This window comes from Mustela erminea, chromosome 6 (genome assembly GCF_009829155.1).
Source record: "Mustela erminea isolate mMusErm1 chromosome 6, mMusErm1.Pri, whole genome shotgun sequence".
Taxonomy (NCBI): domain Eukaryota; kingdom Metazoa; phylum Chordata; class Mammalia; order Carnivora; family Mustelidae; genus Mustela; species Mustela erminea.
The window spans coordinates 107,937,571-107,958,059 of record NC_045619.1 but is presented as its reverse complement, the minus strand read 5'-3'; the positions used below and the strand labels follow the sequence as shown (position 1 = coordinate 107,958,059).

Below are 20,489 nucleotides of genomic sequence, written 5' to 3'. Positions count from 1 at the left end.
AGAGGGAGAGAAAAGAAGGAGGAAAGGAAAAATGGCCATAGAAAGGTCAAAGCAATTAGAGAAATTGTCTGAAAGCAGGAGCATTGGGCTGGGGAGTGCTTCCATCATGAATACCCAAGTATGAGGCTGTTTCAGCTTTACGGTGTGTGTGCGCATGGGCATGTGTGTGTGTGTGTGTGCACGTGTGTGTGTATGCATGCACACACACACACATACACACAATATGGCCGTTTTGGGAAGGTGCTGGGAAAATCAGAGAGGCATGTCCCATGAGCCTGGGATTGTTCCTTCACCTCTGACATTTTTTCCGTTCCCAGTCTGAGCTCTATCACACACACCCCAGGGGAGAAAGCACAACACAGCTGCTGAAAATTGGTAGTTGCAGTTGTGTGCTTCTTCTCATTCCCCACTCTGGCTGTCATTACGACAGTATTTCTTGGGTCACATCTGGCTGGTGGGGTATCAATGACTTATGCTGGGGGAGAGGGAGGGAGTGATGAAGGAAGATCACAAAAATACACCAGGGCCATCAGCAAAGTAAATTATACCTATTCCCCCAGCCCTACACCCACCCACCCACTGCCACCGCGCCCTCAATTTACCACCACGGAAGGCGTTCCTATAGCAACTTAAAGCATGGGTTTGAAGCTCATGTGATGAGGCTCCAAAGCATAGTTCCATGTGCTCATACGTTACATGGTCCATAGCAGAAACTGCCCATGTACAGAAAGGTATTTCTGTCCTTGGATAGCCAGAGAGATCTACCCAAGGTAGAAGGACCACTTGGGAATTTGATCAGCTTTGCTAAATGAAATAAATTTGCCTAAGCATAGTACATTCAATTCCCTCTTTTCCTCTTAGAAATTATTCAAAGCCAGTTTTGTTGAGCATGGGCCTAAAAAATGTTTTCCAGTGTTTCATTTTAATTTGAGAGAGAGGTGACTTGACCTTTGTCTTCTTTTCAAAGTATCACAACACAGCAACTCTACCATGGCCCGGTTCCAGTCATACCATCATTATTCAGTTTAGATTTACTGTTTCTCTAGACTGAGATTTTTAGTCTGAACTGTATGTTGTTTACATCTGAATCCTGTACCTAGGAGCTTCTCTGGCATGCAAGGAATGCACAATAAATGTTTTCTGGGTACAAGGTTCTCAGGCAAGTTTCAAGTAGTCATTTGCAGAGAGTATGCATTTGATAGCAACATTGGGTTTCATCATGTTGACCTGAACATTAAAAACTTGATAAAGAGGATTTTTGAATCAATAGGTTATGGAGCTCATGAAAAAATTAAAAGATACAATACCCTGTATCACATCTCTGTGTTATTATAAAACTCTTGAGATTTTAAGAAGTCAATACCTCTCTTGGCACCAGTTCCTTTCTATCTGGCTGCTCTGTTCAATGGGAAGCCAGTTGCTTCCCTCTCCTCTTCCCTGCTTTAGTATGTAGACACTTCCCCAAGCAGACTCTTAGACTGTTTTCAGCATGGCCAAATAAATTTGACTATTTGCAAAACTGTGGGTGAGATGGTATTTTCAAGACTGGCAACAAGCATTTTTCACCCAAATGCTGGAGAACAACACTGGATTCTGGCAAGTCATTTCTCATGCTCAAGTAGGAGATCCTACAAAGAATTATATTTTCTGGAGCTTTTACAAATAGTGGACTTGACTCTGCCAGAAAGGAGACAGCTCAAATATGGTGTGTATATTTGCCTGTCCCATAGGCAGAAATCTGGCACTTTAACGGCTTGAAGGTTGGCAAAGTAGTGTTGGCTGCTGGATAATAAAAGGGGCATCTTGAAGGTAAAAGAAAATTTACCATTGACTGGTTGACACTTAGGAAGTGGTGTTTCTAAATATGCACACATAACCAGCAGAGTGTTTTGCTAGCAGTGAAAATGATGGCAATGTGTTTGTCTGATGGACTACTCTAATATGATAAGATTAACACAAGAAATAGAAATACAATAGCATGCCATAATACTAACAGTTCAATAAAAATTGTTTCTTGTTAGAAGACCAGGCCTGGCTTTTCTCCTTAGCCCTAAAAATTAATAATTGTGCTCTCTAGCTCTCTTTGGGGGACAGATGCAAGACAAGGATAAGAACGAAGAAACTCTACAGTTTCTACAGGAAGGGGAGTTGAATAGAATCCTTGTGTCAGGTTTAGCCAACTCATTCACAGATCATCAGCTGTAGGCCCGTATTTCTCACTATGGTAGGATAAACTGAACGATGACATTTCTCTTAGGCTGATGGGCGGACAAAGAGACTCATTAGGGTGCAAATTTCATGCTTTGTTTCTCATGAAAGACCTGGAAGAAATCAAAGACATTCATCAACTATTCCATCAAGGTGTGTATGTGACCACAAAGTCATGGGAAGAGTGGAAGAAAAGGGAGATATTGAGGAAAGGCTCACAGCCTTCTGGACTCCCTGCCTCTGCCCATCTCAAGTTACGTACCCAGTACAGCACATCTGTCCAGCCCTCCATGGTGATGCACTGGAACACTGTCAACATGGCAAAGGCAAAATTGTCGAAGTTGGTGATGCCGTGCTTGGGCCCGTCCCACCCGGGCTTGCACACAGTGCCGTTCTGACACTGCCGCCCATGGCCTGTCTCCAGAGCACAAGGGGAAGGATCATCTTCTGCTGGAACATCTTGAATGACCAGGGGAAAAGAGAAGGCAGCAGAGGGGATGGAGAGAGATGGGCAGAGAAAGAAGAGAGAAGTCAGAGAGAAAACTGGCAGGATAAGGTTGATGGGCTAGGCAAAACAACCACAGCAACCATAATACAGAACACATTTTCATTAGTTCCCCCACAGACAAATAAAACAACGTAAGTAACGAGGTATTCATTTTAGGCTGCCATTGATTTAGGGAGTCAGTACTTTGAACTAATTGTAAAACTGTATTTTAACCTTGTTAATTGATTTCAAAGATGGTAAGGCTATTGCACATTCTGCGGAAACATGTTGTCATCATGGTCAATGGCAAATGGCCAATTAAAAGCTAATGATGATGCAATCACTCCAAGTGGAAAACATTCTGGGAAGTGATAGGAAGTCCACCTTTTCTTTCTTTGGTGATAATGTATCTGTGGAGCCTTCCATTGGAATACCAGAGTTTAGGGTGAGGGTTATCTTGATTGGAAGAATCTCTCACATAATTAGCCAACAAGTCCCATTCTGTACCACTTTCTCCATTACGTGTTACAGGACACATTACCAAAGATACAAGTCATTTTATAGTAGAAGCCTTATGCTGATGAAGGACAAAACATAAATTCTTCCCACGGGGGGAAATGATAAATGATAAATGATAGTGGTCTTTATTACAACTCTCAAACATAAACACTGCTGATTGTCATATGGAACCTTGCAGCACTGCTCTTTGGTTTCCAGTATGAATACCTTTCAGAAGAGAAGACTCCTTTTCTGACCTCTAATCAAGACAGACCTGCAGTGGGTGACAGGGACAATACTCCCTAGGTACGGAGAGGGCTTTTTCAGGAAACTGTACAACATACCTCCTGTGGCTACAGATGGTGCTTGGGCTAATTTCACATGCTGGGAAGAGTTACTAGAAAATTAATAATTAAGATGTAGCTTATATTTTTGATGTGGAGATCATTAGTAAATTGAAATAAGACTAGACTGATCTAAGGGCACCTGGGTGGCTCGGTCAGTTAAGCATCGCTTTCTGCTCAGGTCAGGACCTCAGAGTCCTGGGATTAAGCCCCACATTGCACGGGGCTCCTGCTCAGCAAGGAGTTTGCTTCCCCCTCTCCCTCTGCCTCCTCCTACAGCCTTAAGTGTACTCATGTGTGCTCTCTCTCTAATAAATAAATAGAACGCTTAAAAAATAAAAAAAGACTAGACTGATCTAAGAATTCCCATTATGGTAAAATACTGGTAGCCTTGACCCAGCTGTATAAGGTAATAGTTTGAATTTCACAGAAGCTTGTGAAATTAAGGACATTGTCTCATGCTTATAGAAGGTAACAGTAATAAACAGAATAGACTTCAGTCATAACAAATGATAAGTTAACAATAATGAAGATATGCCCCCAGATAGAGAGTTTACTTATAGTTCTTCACTTCGAAAATAACAGATCACCCAGGGTCTTTTCTTATTTCATATGCATCACAACAATTACGAATGTCTAGTACCTGTGCATTGAAGACTATTGGTTGGTTGGCTCTTTCTCAGTTTGTGGTTTCAAATTTGAAACTGTTTACTCCAAAGAGGAAGACAGGAAGAGGAATATTAATCCTAACTAAGAGACAGTTCTTAGGAGAATGGAACTGAGCAGTATGGTTGGAAATACATGCTGGAGTGTGTCTTCTTGGCTTTTTTACTTTTTTCTGTCTTAACAGCTTTATTGAAATATAATTTACATGTCTTACAATTCATCAATGTAAATGTACAGCTCAATTATTTTTAGTAAATTTATATAGTTGTACAGCTATCACCACAACCCATTTTAAAACATGTCCATCATCCTCCTAAATTCCTGTGTGCCTGTTTGCAGTCAATCCAAGCTCCTCTCCCCAGCCCCCAGCAACCTGATCTACACTCTGTCTCTACAGCTTTGCCTTTCCAGAAATTTCATATAAATAGAATCATACAATATGTGGCTTTTTGTGTCCGTCTTCTTTCACTTCGCATAATGTTTTTGTGGTTCATCTGTGTTGTTGCCCATATCAGTATAGTATATTATTTTTGTTGCCAAGCAGTGCATTTCACTGTACGTCTAACCATTCACCAGTGGATGGACATTTGGATTATTTCCAGATTTGGGCTATTGTGAACCATGCTTCCTGGCTTATCCTTGGCCTGGTGCTTCAGGTTGTGTGTGGGTCTTTGTGTGATGACCAAGGTGTAAAGGTCTGCACCACTGGTCCCTGAACTGTTTGAGGGAATGACAGTGTCCACCCCATTTCCTGACTCCAGGTTCTGGCTCCCAGTAGGGTTCTGCTCCTGGAACTGAACTCTAGTTAATTTTTTGTGACTTCTGAATTTTTAAAGTCTTTGGAGATTTGGCTGTGAGTTTAAACAACGGGAGCCTAGAAAAAGAGGGAAACTCAGAAATCAATCCCAACCCTAAAGAATGCATAAAAAAGTGGGCAAAAAACACCTAAAAAATTGAGAGACTGGGAAACCAAGAACTAAATACATTATATGTTCTGCTGGGTTTCTCACCCGTTCTGGTGATGACTTTCTACTGTGATATGTTCAGTCACTGTGATAAAAGTGCTGGAATGATATAGAAGATCGGAGCAAAAGAGAAGGTGAAAAAACGGAGGAAAAACTTGCATTTCTTTTTCTCCTGTTTTGCCTTCTAGTGAATAAAGATGTTGTTAATCTTTGTGTTGTCACTGCTCATCTGACAGCCTTTCCTGTGCTCTCTATTTCTGAAACAGGCAAAAATAAGGCAAAAGTGAAGGTTGCTAAAGTGAATGCTGAGTGTCCTCAAGGAAGAAAAACATCTTTTGGTTTTTTGTTTTTTTTTAATTTCTTTTCAGCGTAACAGTATTCATTGTTTTTGCACCACACCCAGTGCTCCATGCGATACGTGCCCACCTTAATACCCACCACCTTTGGGGTTTTATAGAAGAGTATATGTTGAAAGGAAAATGGCATCAAGGGGAAGGGATCTCATTAATAATCATCATCATCATAATAATAAAAGGACGAGGTTCAGAGAGATTATCTAAAGGCTCAAACACCACTGCTATTTTAAACTATCTTGAACAACAATAAAAAAAGATTTGAGAACAATTAAGAAGCAATGATGATCTGGTAAAAATAGGTATCTATAAAAAGCACTGAAGGGAACACTTGAAAAATGTGAACACACACACATCAGCAGGTCCTTGCGACATGCACTTGAAGGTGGGGGGAAATTAGTTTGAACATGAAAATTGTGTTGGTTTTCTTCTGCAGAGTCATGAAGCCCCAGGGAGGAAAGCAGGAACAAATGTAGGAGAAAGAAACAAAGATGTAGGCCTTATGCTTTAAAACAGAAGTGAAGTAGAATCATTCTGGAAAGACCAAATTAAGTTTGTGGTAAAAGAATGGAGGCAAAGATTAGGAGAGATTTTAGAAAAGCAGTTAATACCAACAAAAACATGAAATCCTCGGAGAGTGCCAGTTAGGGGTTCCAAGGAGAAATCACCAAAGACAAAATCAATTACTTTTTTAGGACCCAACTTTAAGGAGTGAATACAATGAGAGTGATTTCATTTCTAGGTTTGAACCAACCAATTCTTTGCCAGTCTCAGGGGTAATTAGTGTGCTTGGGAGAACGATTCAGAGTGGCCTGGCTCAGAGTGCCATCAAACAGATGGGACAGCCAGAAACAAAAGGTGCCGGCATATGGTGATGTGTCTGTTGAGGAACTAGGAAGGCGCCTTGCAGATGCCTCTGGGATCAGAGAAAAATTGCCTCTTCAGAGACCACCTCTACAGGGAACTGGAAGGGCAGCCTACAGGCTGAATTATGGTCTACCCAGCCAGCTCCAGAGCTTTCTTTGGCCAAAGCATGGCTCAAAATCTTATGTGTCCTCCAGTCTACAAGCACATAAAATTCCCAGTGTGAGAAAAAGCCTTAGAGTGCAACAAGAAGAATTTGATCTAAATTCCTTTATCACAAAGGCTCACAAGCACTTTTGTATAATCCAAATTGGTAGAAAAATATGGTAATTCAACACAAAGTCTGAGGTTTATGAAAAACATCACCTATTCCAAAGGTGGTATAAAACTCTCCAAAACCAACATGGGGGTTGGTTTCAAAGATTGCAGGTTTTTGGTCTCCTTCTCTATGACTGCATGGAGTATGTCCAGAGTACCATACTTTTTTTTTTTTCCTTCTCATTAGTTTAGTCACTATGTAGGTGGAAGAGGCTCTGATGACTGTGGTTTCATGTTCTGTTGGGAAGGATGGAGTGGGGCCCTGGATTTGTCATCAGATGGCAGATTTAGGAAGGAGGAGCTCCAAAAGCTCCTGGTTGCAGAGTGTTGAGTGAAGAGGCATCTACAGCCAGGTGTCCTCAGCACCTCTTCCCAGCAGGGAGCTTGGCTCCACACAGAGTGAGGTCACCTTCCTGGAGCTGGCATGGCTCCTCTCTCTGGAATACTTCTCTCAGTGTCTGTTCTCTGACACCCTGGATCCCCAGGCTGATGGTCCTTTTCACCATGGCAGCTAACTTCCCTTCTGACTTGTGGGGTGAAGGTAAATCCCACCGCTAAATAATCTGATGCGTTTTCTGGTAGGATGAAGGCGACATCCCAATAATTTCTCCTAGTCCTGTTTTTTGTTTGTTTTTTAAATCAAGAATGGAAAACAATACAGTTCTAAAAAGGCCATTCCAATTGGTGAGGCCAGTTCTGGTCCTTATCCTAAGAGTGGGGAGGCTGCTATGAGCACTGGCAGGCCATTGGTGGCTGTTTCACCAGACTGTGCAGCTGCGGTTCAGAGAAGAGCATCCTATCTTGTGTCTCCTTTGTTTATCGTGCCCATCATTTTCTTGCTGGTTGAGGCCACTGCAGGTCTGATAACAAAGCCCAGTGACTTCCAACATTCAGGGTTGCTTGTTAGCACAGGCCCTTAGAGGATCTTGCCACCAGTGAAAAATGTACTTTTGCTGTTTTCTCAGCAGGATTGATAGAAGCTATGTGCAGCTCTGGGAGCTGTGCTCCCTAGGTAAGTGGTTGGTTGCAGGATAAGGTTGCTATCATTAGCTCTATGGCAGAAATTCACCATTTCATTCTCTTCCTGCCTCTTGGCATGCTGTTGGTGAGAGCCATACCATCACACACACCTGCTCTTGGGGTCTTTGACACTCAACCTCCCTATGACACCCTGAGGAGTTTGAGTCTAAAGAGTCACTGATCATTTCAATACACTGCGTAAACTTTAGAGATTAACGGTCCAGCTCTTAAGTGGGACTTAGAATGAGCTCTAACAAAGCTACACAATTAACATAAATTTATTGGTTTAGGGCTGGCTATAGACTAAACTGAGCAAGAAGGATTTGAATTCAAGGGAAAAATACTACTCATTGCATTATTTGGTATTCCTCTAAACAAAGCTGAAAAATCTCAGAATTTTAACTGAAGGCAAGATGTGTCCTAATATTAAAGAACTTGTTTTTTTTTTTTTTTAAACATGACAGTTTATTTAATTTATTTTTTAAAAAAGATTTTATTTATATATTTGACAGAGAGAGATCACCCGTAGGCAGAGAGGCAGGCAGAGAGAGGGGGGGAGGGAAACAGGTTCTCTGCTGAGCCTCCTTAGCCCGATGCGGGACTTGGTCCCAGGACCCTGAGACCATGACTGAAGCCGAAGGCAGAGGCCTAACCCTCTAAGCCACCCAGGTGCCCCGACAGTTTATTTTATACAATTATGGCTCAAATAATTAGGAAGTTCTCTCCAGAGTGAAAAAATGGTCTCTTAAATAGACTCCTTATCAAAAAAGTAAAAACAATGGTGTGAATCTGTAATCATAGGTTTATGGGGTTTTGTTGTTGTTGTTGTTTTAGGACTATGGTCACGTAGTGGTGATCTAGAAACTACAAATACCCAGTCAATCCACCCAGTTAAACCAGACCCTCTAGATCAGGTACTCTATTTTGATTTCTGAATATGAATAGCCTATGTCATTCCTTGTTGTGCAGATCTGTCCCTCCTCACCATCGTAAAGCAAGAGGGGTCAAATTTAATTTAATGCCTGGGCTGAATGGGAAGGAGAAGCAGTACAGATGGAGAGAAATGAGTTATCTTTTAAAGCTTCAGACAGATGTCTCCCCTTTCTCTACCAAGATGTCAAAAATCAAGATGAAAGATCTGGTTGTTGGAAAAAACAATCACATAAATTTAACACTTCTAATCCTTTTAGGGGGGAAGTATTTTTTTTCAACAAGTTTTTGTTTTAAACTATTTTACATGTCTTCTGAGAAGTTCTGTCAATTCCTGTTTAAATGATTTTTTTTTAAAGGCACCACTGAGATTTTGTTACCTAAGACAAAAGTTTGTAATATATCCCACAAGCCAAAATTTTAGTCCTATTCAGAGAAGTGCCTAATAGTTCAGCATTTCTTGTTAAATATACTGATTTATGGAAAGACCATGGGGAGAGAAGTCTCAAGAAGCTCCCCCTCCACCACACCCTGTGACAGGGGGCCAGCATCTGTCAGGCCTATGAAGAGAGAAGCAGAAAACACAGCACAGAGGAGCCAAGGGTGCACAGAACCCAGGGTTGTGATGGAGACATCTACTGGCTGCTGGCAAAGCTGCTTTCGTGGAAGGGCTTTGGATGACAAGTGACACTGACAGACCAATGGACAGAGATATACATGCTCATTACATCAGTTCTGATTCTTAAATTAAAATACTCCAGGTTGTCTAGGTGATGCTTCTTGATTCACACAGCTCATTTAACCGTTTAGCAGTGCTGGACGGAAACTTGCAATTAACTGTTTTAACAAAGACCTATTTTATTAGAAAGAAAGTAACTAAGAGGAAAATAATACCAACCTCTGCCTCTCATTCCACAGAATGGAAAGATGAGTACCTGATGGAGGGGGCCTTCCCTAGCGCCAGTGATCACATGGTGGCTGTTCACCCCATTACAAGGAAAGTAGCAACAAGCCAGGGAAGTTTTTTGAGAGCTGACCACTGGGCATCTTCCCTTACCTGCTATGCCCTCCTGGTTGTAGCAGGTCTTATGCATTTTCCCCATGAAGAGCTCCAGGCCGATGATGGCGTAGATGATGATGACAAACAGCACTAACAGGGCAATATGCAGCAGGGGCACCATAGCCTTGATAATGGAATTCAGAACCACCTGGAGGCCTGCAATGACAAAATCAGACAGTAACAGTGAGCACATCAGTTTCCATTTATTGAACCAAATGCTATCTTGGATGCCATACTGATGTAATCTCATGCAATTTTCTTAGCAACTTTACCAGTGATGTATCACAAGCCCCATTTTTTAGATGAGGAAAGTGAGGCTTAAGGTCACACAGTCAGTGAGTGAAAGAGTAGGGATTGATATCTAGGTTGGCCTGACTCCAGGTCTTTCTCAGAGGCACATCCAAATGAAAGGACTAGCAGATGCTGTGCTTCTAAGGGGAAGAACATATTGTTTTATCCAGAACTATCCAATTTTCTAATATCGTAACATCCTTTTGTCCCAGACCAGCATCTCACTATAGTGAGAATTAATATTGACTAGAGATAGCCCTGCAAAGACTTGCTTATCACAGGTGAGATTACTAGAGCCAATGGCTGACCCACCCGCTAGAAAACAAAAATCTGGTTGCCAGGCATCTGGGAGGGTAGGACTTCCTTTGTTGAAACTTATTCATATCTCAGGATACATGTAGGTGGTGAGACCTCTGTGGGCTTCTCTCTAAGGACTACATGAGTGGACCTTTCTTCCTACAGATTTCTGACCAGGCCTCTTTCCCTCAAGACCCAAGTCTGAAGAACATTATAGCCTTCCATTCAAAAACCCCAGTGAAGGGAGTTCATGATTAATGGGTATGTACTTTCCATTTGGAAAGATGAAAAACTTCCAGAGATAGATGGTGGTGATGATTGCACAATGTGAATATACTTAGTGCCACTGGACCATACACTTCAAGTGGTTATAATGGCAAATTTTGAAATGGATACATTACCACAATAAAAACTGAAAGTACCCAGATCCAGTCAGGAAAAAAAAAAAAAAAGTAAATGAAAAATCCTGTTTAGCACATGGGTCTTGTCAGTGAACTCCAAAAGTCTATAGGCTTATACTGCTGTCTTATGGGAAAAAGGACTCCCTAACTTTTATATTTTTTTCCTGCTTTCTCTCTCTCTCTTTTAACTTTTTAAAAATTTTAATTTAATTAAAAAAATTTTTTTTCAAGATTTCAGGACATGTTTAATTTATAGTTATAGGCAGGGCTAATATATCTAGAATAAATTCCCCTGATGTCTTTGGACAGCATTTGGAAATGATAGTATGTTTATTTATACTTTACTTTAAAAATAGTTTCTTGGTCAAGTTGCTCATCATCTAAGAATGTCGAAAAAAAAGTTTGTGTGTTAGGATAAGGATAGTTGGAGGAACTGTAAGTAAAAGAGAATTTTTAATTCTTTTTAAAAAAATTTAAATTCAATTAATTAACATACAATGTATTATTTGTTTCAGGGGTAGAGGTCTGATTCATCAGTCTTCTATAACATCCAGGGCTCATTACAACACATACCCTCTCCAGTGTCCATCACCCAGTTACCCCATCCCCAGTTACCCCATACCCCACCCCCCTCCCTTCCAGCAACCCTCAGTTTGTTTCCCATGATTATGAGTCTTTTATGGTTTGTTTCCCTTTTTTTTTTTTTTTATTTTTTAAATTTTTTATTTCTTATAAACATATATTTTTATCCCCTGGGGTACAGGTCTGTGAATCACCAGGTATACACACTTCACAGCACTCACCAAAGCACATACCCTCCCCAATGTCCATAATCCCACCCCCTTCTCCCAAACCCCCTCCCCCCAGCAACCCTCAGTTTGTTTTGTGAGATTAAGAGTCACTTATGGTTTGTCTCCCTCCCAATCCCATTTTGTTTCATTGATTCTTCTCCTACCCACTTAAGCCCCCATGTTGCATCACCACTTCCTCATATCAGGGAGATCATATGATAGTTGTCTTTCTCTGCTTGACTTATTTCGCTAAGCATGATACGCTCTAGTTCCATCCATGTTGTCGCAAATGGCAAGATTTCATTTCTTTTGATGGCTGCATAGTATTCCATTGTGTATATATACCACATCTTCTTGATCCATTCATCTGTTGATGGACATCTAGGTTCTTTCCATAGTTTGGCTACTGTGGACATTGCTGCTATAAATATTCGGGTGCACGTGCCCCTTTGGATCACTACGTTTGTATCTTTAGGGTAAATACCCAATAGTGCAATTGCTGGGTCATAGGGCAGTTCTATTTTCAACATTTTGAGGAACCTCCATGCTGTTTTCCAGAGTGGCTGCACCAGCTTGCATTCCCACCAACAGTGTAGGAGGGTTCCCCGTTCTCCGCATCCTCGCCAGCATCTGTCATTTCCTGACTTGTTTATTTTAGCCATTCTGACTGGTGTGAGGTGATATCTCATCGTGGTTTTGATTTGTATTTCCCTGATGCCGAGTGATATGGAGCACTTTTTCATGTGTCTGTTGGCCATCTGGATGTCTTCTTTGCAGAAATGTCTGTTCATGTCCTCTGTCCATTTCTTGATTGGATTATTTGTTCTTTGGGTGTTGAGTTTGCTAAGTTCTTTATAGATTCTGGACACTAGTCCTTTATCTGATATGTCGTTTGCAAATATCTTCTCCCATTCTGTCAGTTGTCTTTTCATTTTGTTAACTGTTTCCTTTGCTGCGCAAAAGCTTTGATCTTGATGAAATCCCAATAGTTCATTTTTGCCCTTGCTTCCCTTGCCTTTGGCGTTGTTCCTAGGAAGATGTTGCTGCGGCTGAGGTCGAAGAGGTTGCTGCCTGTGTTCTCCTCAAGGATTTTGATGGATTCCTTTTGCACATTGAGGTCCTTCATCCATTTTGAGTCTATTTTTGTGTGTGGTGTAAGGAAATGGTCCAATTTCATTTTTCTGCATGTGGCTGTCCAATTTTCCCAGCACCATTTATTGAAGAGGCTGTCTTTTTTCCATTGGACATTCTTTCCTGCTTTATCGAAGATTAGTTGACTGTAGAGTTGAGGGTCTATTTCTGGGCTCTCTATTCTTTTTTTTTTTTTTTAAAGATTTTATTTATTTATTTGACAGAGAGAAATTACAAGTACACTGAGAGGCAGGCAGAGAGAGAGAGAGAGAAGGAAGCAGGCTCCCTGCTGAGCAGAGAGCCCGATGCGGGACTCGATCCCAGGACCCTGAGATCATGACCTGAGCCGAAGGCAGCGGCTTAACCCACTGAGCCACCCAGGTGCCCCTGGGCTCTCTATTCTGTTCCATTGATCTATGTGTCTGTTTTTGTGCCAGTACCATGCTGTCTTGATGATGATAGCTTTGTAATAGAGCTTGAAGTCCGGAATTGTGATGCCACCAACGTTGGCTTTCTTTTTCAATATCCCTTTGGCTATTCGAGGTCTTTTCTGGTTCCATATAAATTTTAGAATTATTTGTTCCATTTCTTTGAAAAAGATGGATGGTACTTTGATAGGAATTGCATTAAATGTGTAGATTGCTTTAGGTAGCATAGACATTTCCACAATATTTATTCTTCCAATCCAGGAGCATGGAACATTTTTCCATTTCTTTGTGTCTTCCTCAATTTCTTTCATGAGTACTTTATAGTTTTCTGAGTATAGATTCTGTGCCTCTTTGGTTAGGTTTATTCCTAGGTATCTTATGGTTTTGGGTGCAATTGTAAATGGGATTGACTCCTTAATTTCTCTTTCTTCTGTCTTGCTGTTGGTGTAGAGAAATGCAACTGATTTCTGTGCATTGATTTTATATCCTGACACTTTACTGAATTCCTGTATAAGTTCTAGCAGTTTTGGAGTGGAGTCTTTTGGGTTTTCCACATATAGTATCATATCATCTGCGAAGAGTGATAATTTGACTTCTTCTTTGCCGATTTGGATGCCTTTAATTTCCTTTTGTTGTCTGATTGCTGAGGCTAGGACCTCTAGTACTATGTTGAATAGCAGTGGTGATAATGGACATTCCTGCCGTGTTCCTGACCTTAGCGGAAAAGCTTTCAGTTTTTCTCCATTGAGAATGATATTTGTGGTGGGTTTTTCATAGATGGCTTTGATGATATTGAGGTATGTGCCCTCTATCCCTACACTTTGAAGAGTTTTGATCAGGAAGGGATGCTGTACTTTGTCAAATGCTTTTTCAGCATCTATTGAGAGTATCATATGGTTCTTGTTCTTTCTTTTATTGTTGTGTTGTATCACATTGACTGATTTGCGGATGTTGAACCAACCTTGCAGCCCTGGAATAAATCCCACTTGGTCGTGATGAATAATCCTTTTAATGTACTGTTGAATCCTATTGGCTAGTATTTTGTTGAGTATTTTCGCATCTGTGTTCATCAAGGATATTGGTCTAAAACTCTCTTTTTTGATGGGATCCTTGTCTGGTTTTGGGATCAAGGTGATGCTGGCCTCATAAAATGAGTTTGGAAGTTTTCCTTCCATTTCTATTTTTTGGAACAGTTTCAGGAGAATAGGAATCAGTTCTTCTTTAAATGTTTGGTAGAATTCCCCCGGGAAGCCGTCTGGCCCTAGGCTTTTGTTTGTTTGGAGATTTTTAATGACTGTTTCAATCTCCTTACTGGTTATGGGTCTGTTTAGGCTTTCTATTTCTTCCTGGTTCAGTTGTGGTAGTTTATATGTTTCTAGGAATGCATCCATTTCTTCCAGATTGTCAAATTTATTGGCATAGAGTTGCTCATAGTATGTTCTTATAATAGTTTGTATTTCTTTGGTGTTAGTTGTGATCTCTCCTCTTTCATTCATGATTTTATTTATTTGGGTCTTTTCTCTTTTCTTTTTGATAAGTCGGGCCAGGGGTTTATCAATTTTATTAATTCTTTCAAAGAACCAGCTCCTAGTTTCGTTGATTTGTTCTATTGTATTTTTTGGTTTCTATTTCATTGATTTCTGCTCTGATCTTTATGATTTCTCTTCTCCTGCTGGGCTTAGGGTTTCTTTCTTGTTCTTTCTCCAGCTCCTTTAGGTGTAGGGTTAGGTTGTGTACCTGAGACCTTTCTTGTTTCTTGAGAAAGGCTTGTACCGCTATATATTTTCCTCTCAGGACTGCCTTTGTTGTGTCCCACAGATTTTGAACCGTTGTATTTTCATTATCATTTGTTTCCATGATTTTTTTCAATTCTTCTTTAATTTCCCGGTTGACCCATTCATTCTTTAGAAGGATGCTGTTTAGTCTCCATGTATTTGGGTTCTTTTCAAACTTCCTTTTGTGATTGAGTTCTAGCTTTAGAGCATTGTGGTCTGAAAATATGCAGGGAATGATCCCAATCTTTTGATACCGGTTGAGTCCTGATTTAGGACCGAGGATGTGATCTATTCTGGAGAATGTTCCATGTGCACTAGAGAAGAATGTGTATTCTGTTGCTTTGGGATGAAATGTTCTGAATATATCTGTGATGTCCATCTGGTCCAGTGTGTCGTTTAAGGCCTTTATTTCCTTGCTGATCTTTTGCTTGGATGATCTGTCCATTTCAGTGAGGGGAGTGTTAAAGTCCCCTACTATTATTGTATTATTGTTTATGTGTTTCTTTGATTTTGTTATTAATTGGTTTATATAGTTGGCTGCTCCCACGTTGGGGGCATTGATATTTAAAATTGTTAAATCTTCTTGTTGGACAGACCCTTTGAGTATGATATAGTGTCCTTCCTCATCTCTTATTATAGTCTTTGGCTTAAAATCTAATTGATCTGATATAAGGATTGCCACTCCTGCTTTCTTCTGATGTCCATTAGCATGGTAAATTCTTTTCCACCCCCTCACTTTAAATCTGGAGGTGTCTTAGGGCTTAAAATGAGTTTCTTGGAGGCAACATATAGATGGGTTTTGTTTTTTTATCCATTCTGATACCCTGTGTCTTTTGACAGGGGCATTTAGCCCATTAACATTCAGGGTAACTATTGAGAGATATGAATTTAGTGCCATTGTATTGCCTGTAAGGTGACTGTTACTGTATATGGTCTCTGTTCCTTTCTGATCTACCACTTGTAGGCTCTCTCTTTGCTTAGAGGACCCCTTTCAATATTTCCTGTAGAGCTGGTTCGGTGTTTGCAAATTCTTTCAGTTTTTGTTTGTCCTGGAAGCTTTTAATCTCTCCTTCTATTTTCAATGATAGCCTAGCTGGATATAGTATTCTTGGCTGCATGTTTTTCTCGTTTAGTGCTCTGAAAATATCATGCCAGCTCTTTCTGGCCTGCCAGGTCTCTGTGGATAAGTCAGCTGCCAATCTAATATTTTTACCATTGTATGTTACAGACTTCTTTTCCTGGGCTGCTTTCAGGATTTTCTCTTTGTCACTGAGACTTGTAAATTTTACTATTAGGTGACGGGGTGTGGGCCTATTCTTATTGATTTTGAGGGGTGTTCTCTGAACCTCCTGAATTTTGATGCTGGTTCCCTTTGCCATATTGGGGAAATTCTCCCCAATAATTCTCTCCAGTATACCTTCTGCTCCCCTGTCTCTTTCTTCTTCTTCTGGAATCCCAATTATTCTAATGTTGTTTCGTCTTATGGTGTCACTTATCTCTCGAATTCTCCCCTCGTGGTCCAGTAGCTGTTTGTCCCTCTTTTGCTCAGCTTCTTTATTCTCTGTCATTTGGTCTTCTATATCACTAATTCTTTCTTCTGCCTCATTTATCCTAGCAGTGAGAGCCTCCATTTTTTATTGCACTTCATTAATAGCTTTTTTGATTTCAACTTGGTTAGAGTTTAGTTCTTTTATTTCTCCAGAAAGGGCTTTTATATCTCTCGAGAGGGTTTCTCTAATATCTTCCATGCCTTTTTCGAGCCCGGCTAGAACCTTGAGAATTGTCATTCTGAACTCTAGATCTGACATATTACCAATGTCTGTATTGATTAGGTCCCTAGCCTTCGGTACTGCCTCTTGTTCTTTTTTTTGTGTTGAATTTTTCCGTCTTGTCATTTTGTCCAGATAAGAGTATATGAAGGAGCAAGGAAAATACTAAAAGGGTGGCAACAACCCCAGGAAAATATGCTTTAACCAAATTAGAAGAGATCCCAAATCGTGAGGGGGGAGAAAGGGGATAAAAAGAGGTTCAAAAAGGAAGAAAGAAAAAAAAAAGAAAAAAGAAAAGAAAAGAATTTAAAAAAAAAAGAAAACGAATAAGAAAAATATAAAAAAGAAAATATATATATTAGATAAACTAGTTAAAAACGTTAAAAAAGAAAAGGTAAAAGTTAAAAAAAAAATTTACCAGAAGGCGAGAAAAAAAAACAAAAAATGAAAAAGAAAAAAATTAAATTAACTGCAAGACTAAAAAAAATCACAGGGAAAAAGCCATGAGTTCCGTGCTTTGCTTTCTCCTCCTCTGGAATTCTGCTGCTCTCCTTGGTATTGAAACCGCACTCCTTGGTAGGTGAACTTGGTCTTGGCTGGATTTCTTGTTGATCTTCTGGGGGAGGGGCCTGTTGTAGTGATTCTCAAGTGTCTTTGCCCCAGGCGGAATTGCCCCACCCTTACCAGGGGCCGGGGTGAGTAATCCGCTCTGGTTTGCTTTCAGGAGCTTTTGTTCCCTGAGCGCTTTCCCTAGAGTTCCGGAGGACGGGAATACAAATGGCGGCCTCCTGGTCTCCGGCCCGGAGGAGCCGAGAGCCCAAGGCCCCACTCCTCAGTGCGCCCTCAGAGAACAGCGCCCAGTTACTCCCGTCTGCCTGACCTCCGGCCGCGCTCCGAGCTCACCGAGCCTGCGACCGGTTCAAGGTAACACCGAGCTGTGAGCTTACTGTCGGCTCTGTCTCTGTAGCCGGCTTTCCCGTTCCAATACCCGTAAGCCCTGCGACACTCAGACACTCCCGATCCTTCTGTGACCCTGTGGGACCTGAGGCCACGCTGACCCCGCATGGGCCTCGCCCCGGTTTAGCCTCTGGAGCGATGTCCCTCAGCGGAACAGACTTTTAAAAGTCCTGATTTTGTGCGCTGTTGCTCCGCCGCTTGCCGGGAGCTGCCCCCCCCCCCCCCCCCCCCCCCCCGTGTCTATCTTCCCGTCGCTTTGGATTCACTTCTCCACCAGTCCTACCTTTCAGAAAGTGGTTGTTTTTCTGTTTCCGGAATTGCTGTTCTTCTTCTCTTCGATCTGCGGATGGATTTTCAGGTGTTTGCAATCTTTAGATAAGCTATCTAGCTGATCTCCGGCTAGCTGAAGTAGTCTCAGCCTGCTACTTCTCCGCCATCTTGACTCCTCTGTTTCCCTTTCTGATTTCGTCTTGTTTCATTTTTTCCCCTCCCTTCCCCTATGACCCTCTGCTCTGTTTCTTAAATTCCATGTTTCAGTGAGATCATATGATAATTTTCTTTCTCTGATTGACTTATTTCACTTAGCATAATACCCTCTAGTCCCATCCATGTTGTTGCAAATGGCAAGATTTCATTTTTTTTTGATGGCCCCCCTAACTTATAAGCTCAATCATAAATGACACCAAGAATGCTCTTTGTTTAAAAAGGATGTTACAAGTTTTCATTTGCAAAATGGTGGAGAGTTACCAGCAAGTCACCCCCAGATTACCCCCAGTTCAAAGAAAGCTTTCTGTCAACAGTGATAACACCAAGTCTTCATCTCCTAGGAGAGACGTGGGGGGGTGGGGAGGGCATATTCTCCTTCCTTAAATGGAGGCTAATTGTGCAGAAAACCTGTGGCCGCCTTTGACATACATATGATAGGACACCCACCTTTGCATCACACCACACAGGGCACTTTTAGCGTCTCCACCTGATGTGGCCTACCAACTGTGGATATCCTTCCCCTGCTCTGTGCATTGGGAGTTTCACCTTTGCATTCACCCACAGTCCTTCTGCACTGGATAAACAAAGTCTGGGTCACCCTCTCCCCAGATCCCAAGGCAGCCACTGGTGTTCTGTGATTGGTGGAGTAATTTTTCTCAAGGCTAATTAGAGGAATTCTCCCCAGTTATTGAGCCAAGATGGGGAGAGGGAAAAAAATAAGAGAAAAGCTGGAATAATTTTACCTGTGAATTAATGAGAGTGCCTTGCAGCCTCCCATTAGAACAAGATGTTTTCACATCCAAATGATTTCATTAATTAGCAAGTTGTACACACATTAGTGGTAAAGTATGCGAACCCATGGAAGAAGTTGAAAACTGAACTGCAAAAACAAGTTTCAGAGGTGTCTGCTGGCGGGGGAACGCTCTAAGTGCTGCTCACTGAAGGGGGAGGGAGGTCTCCCAATGCTGCCTACCCAGGCCACCAGTGAGCTTTTGTTATCAGGCCTTCGGTTCCATAGCCTGGGCTGGTGAGAAAGTGGTGGGATACACAGAATGGGAACCTCTCCTTTGTGCTGTGGCCAGAGGTTCTGCTCTTAGAATAAAGACCAGAGTCTCTCTTGTGCCCTTCAGTGTGGCACAAGGACTGGACCCCTATCTATTTCTCCACCCACTCCCATCTCCTGCATCCTCACTTTCTGTGCTCCTGGTCAAAACAGCTTTTCTTTTTGCCTCAAATATGCCATACTGGCAGATCTCAGAGATCTTGAGGGTTCAGTTCCAGACCATAGCAATGAAAGGAATACTGCATTAAAGCAAATCAAGTGCATGTTTGTCTTTCCCAGGGCATGTAAAAGTTAAGTTTACATGATGCTGGAATTTATTAAGTATGCAATAGCATTATCTCTAAAAAACCAACATACACACCTTAATTACAAAATACTTTCTTGCAAAACAATGCTCACCATCATCTGAGCTTTCAGTGAGTACTAATCACTGATTACAGACCACCATGACACATAAAATAATAAAAAAAAAGTTTGAAATATTGTGAGAATAACCCAAGTGTGACACAGAGACACAACATTGCCAGGAAAATGGCTTGATGGATTTGCTGGATGCAGGGGTGCCACAAACCTTCAATTTGTAAAAAAAAAAAAAAGGTAACATCTGCAAGCACAATAGTGTGAAGTGTAATCAAACAAGGTATGCCTGTGCCTCCCTGCCACGGGTCTGTGAAGCCTGCTGTTCCCTCGGCCTGGAAGTCTTTCCCATGGTTACCTCCTATGTAGCCTTCATCTCTCAACCCAAGCATCTCTCTTTCTGCAGATCCTTCCCCAAGCTCCCAGACAGAGAAGTTTCCTCTCTTATATATCTCCTTGGAACCATTTCCCTTTCTTTGGAGCATTAGTCTCACTTTGGAATTATATGTCCAGTAAGTGATCTTTATGCATTTTTATCTGTCCTTCACACTGGGCTGAGTTTTGTGAAGACAGGAACTGCCTGCTCTTTTCACCAGCTTAGCACTGATGCCCAGCTTGGTGTTGAGCCCATGGAAGGCACTCAGTGAGTATTTATTGAAGGAGGGACACAACTTTCAATCTAAGTAAATGCTCTTGCTATCACGGCGCTCTGATGGCCTTTGCTGCAATGGAATCTGCTATACAGGTAAGGATGTGAATGGACAAGTAAGTTTCAGGGGCTTGCAAACTCAGGCAAAGACTAATGAGTGGGCTACAGAGAGGTCAACAGGAAGCCACAGGAGCCAGTGGGCTTCCTTCCCACCATAAGGCATACTGTCAGAGTTCTGCAGTACTGCTCTGTTCCCCTGCCCCATCTCAGCCAGGGGCTGTACCACCCACCTGAGCACCCAGGCCAGAAACTGATTCCTGAGGCTCTTCCCTCTAACTGGTTACCGACTCACACAGTTTGATTTTGAAGTGTCTTTAGACA

At 41.6% G+C, this 20,489-nt stretch overlaps 1 protein-coding gene across 39 annotated transcripts in view; it reads right to left on the bottom strand.

The window, feature by feature from the left end:
* The window catches only part of CACNA1C (calcium voltage-gated channel subunit alpha1 C), a 732,665-nt gene that overhangs the window by 194,777 nt on the left and 517,399 nt on the right, over window positions 1-20,489 (bottom strand). For 38 of the 39 annotated variants that reach the window (XM_032349974.1, XM_032350007.1, XM_032349985.1 and 35 more), the window contains exons 6-7: window positions 9,711-9,869; window positions 2,471-2,667 (exon numbers count right to left, since the gene is read on the bottom strand). In XM_032349974.1, the coding sequence (XP_032205865.1) occupies window positions 2,471-2,667; window positions 9,711-9,869 (356 nt within the window). Of the gene's footprint in view, window positions 1-2,470; window positions 2,668-9,710; window positions 9,870-20,489 lie in introns of those variants that run through there. The other variant, XM_032349991.1, reaches the window with a different exon arrangement.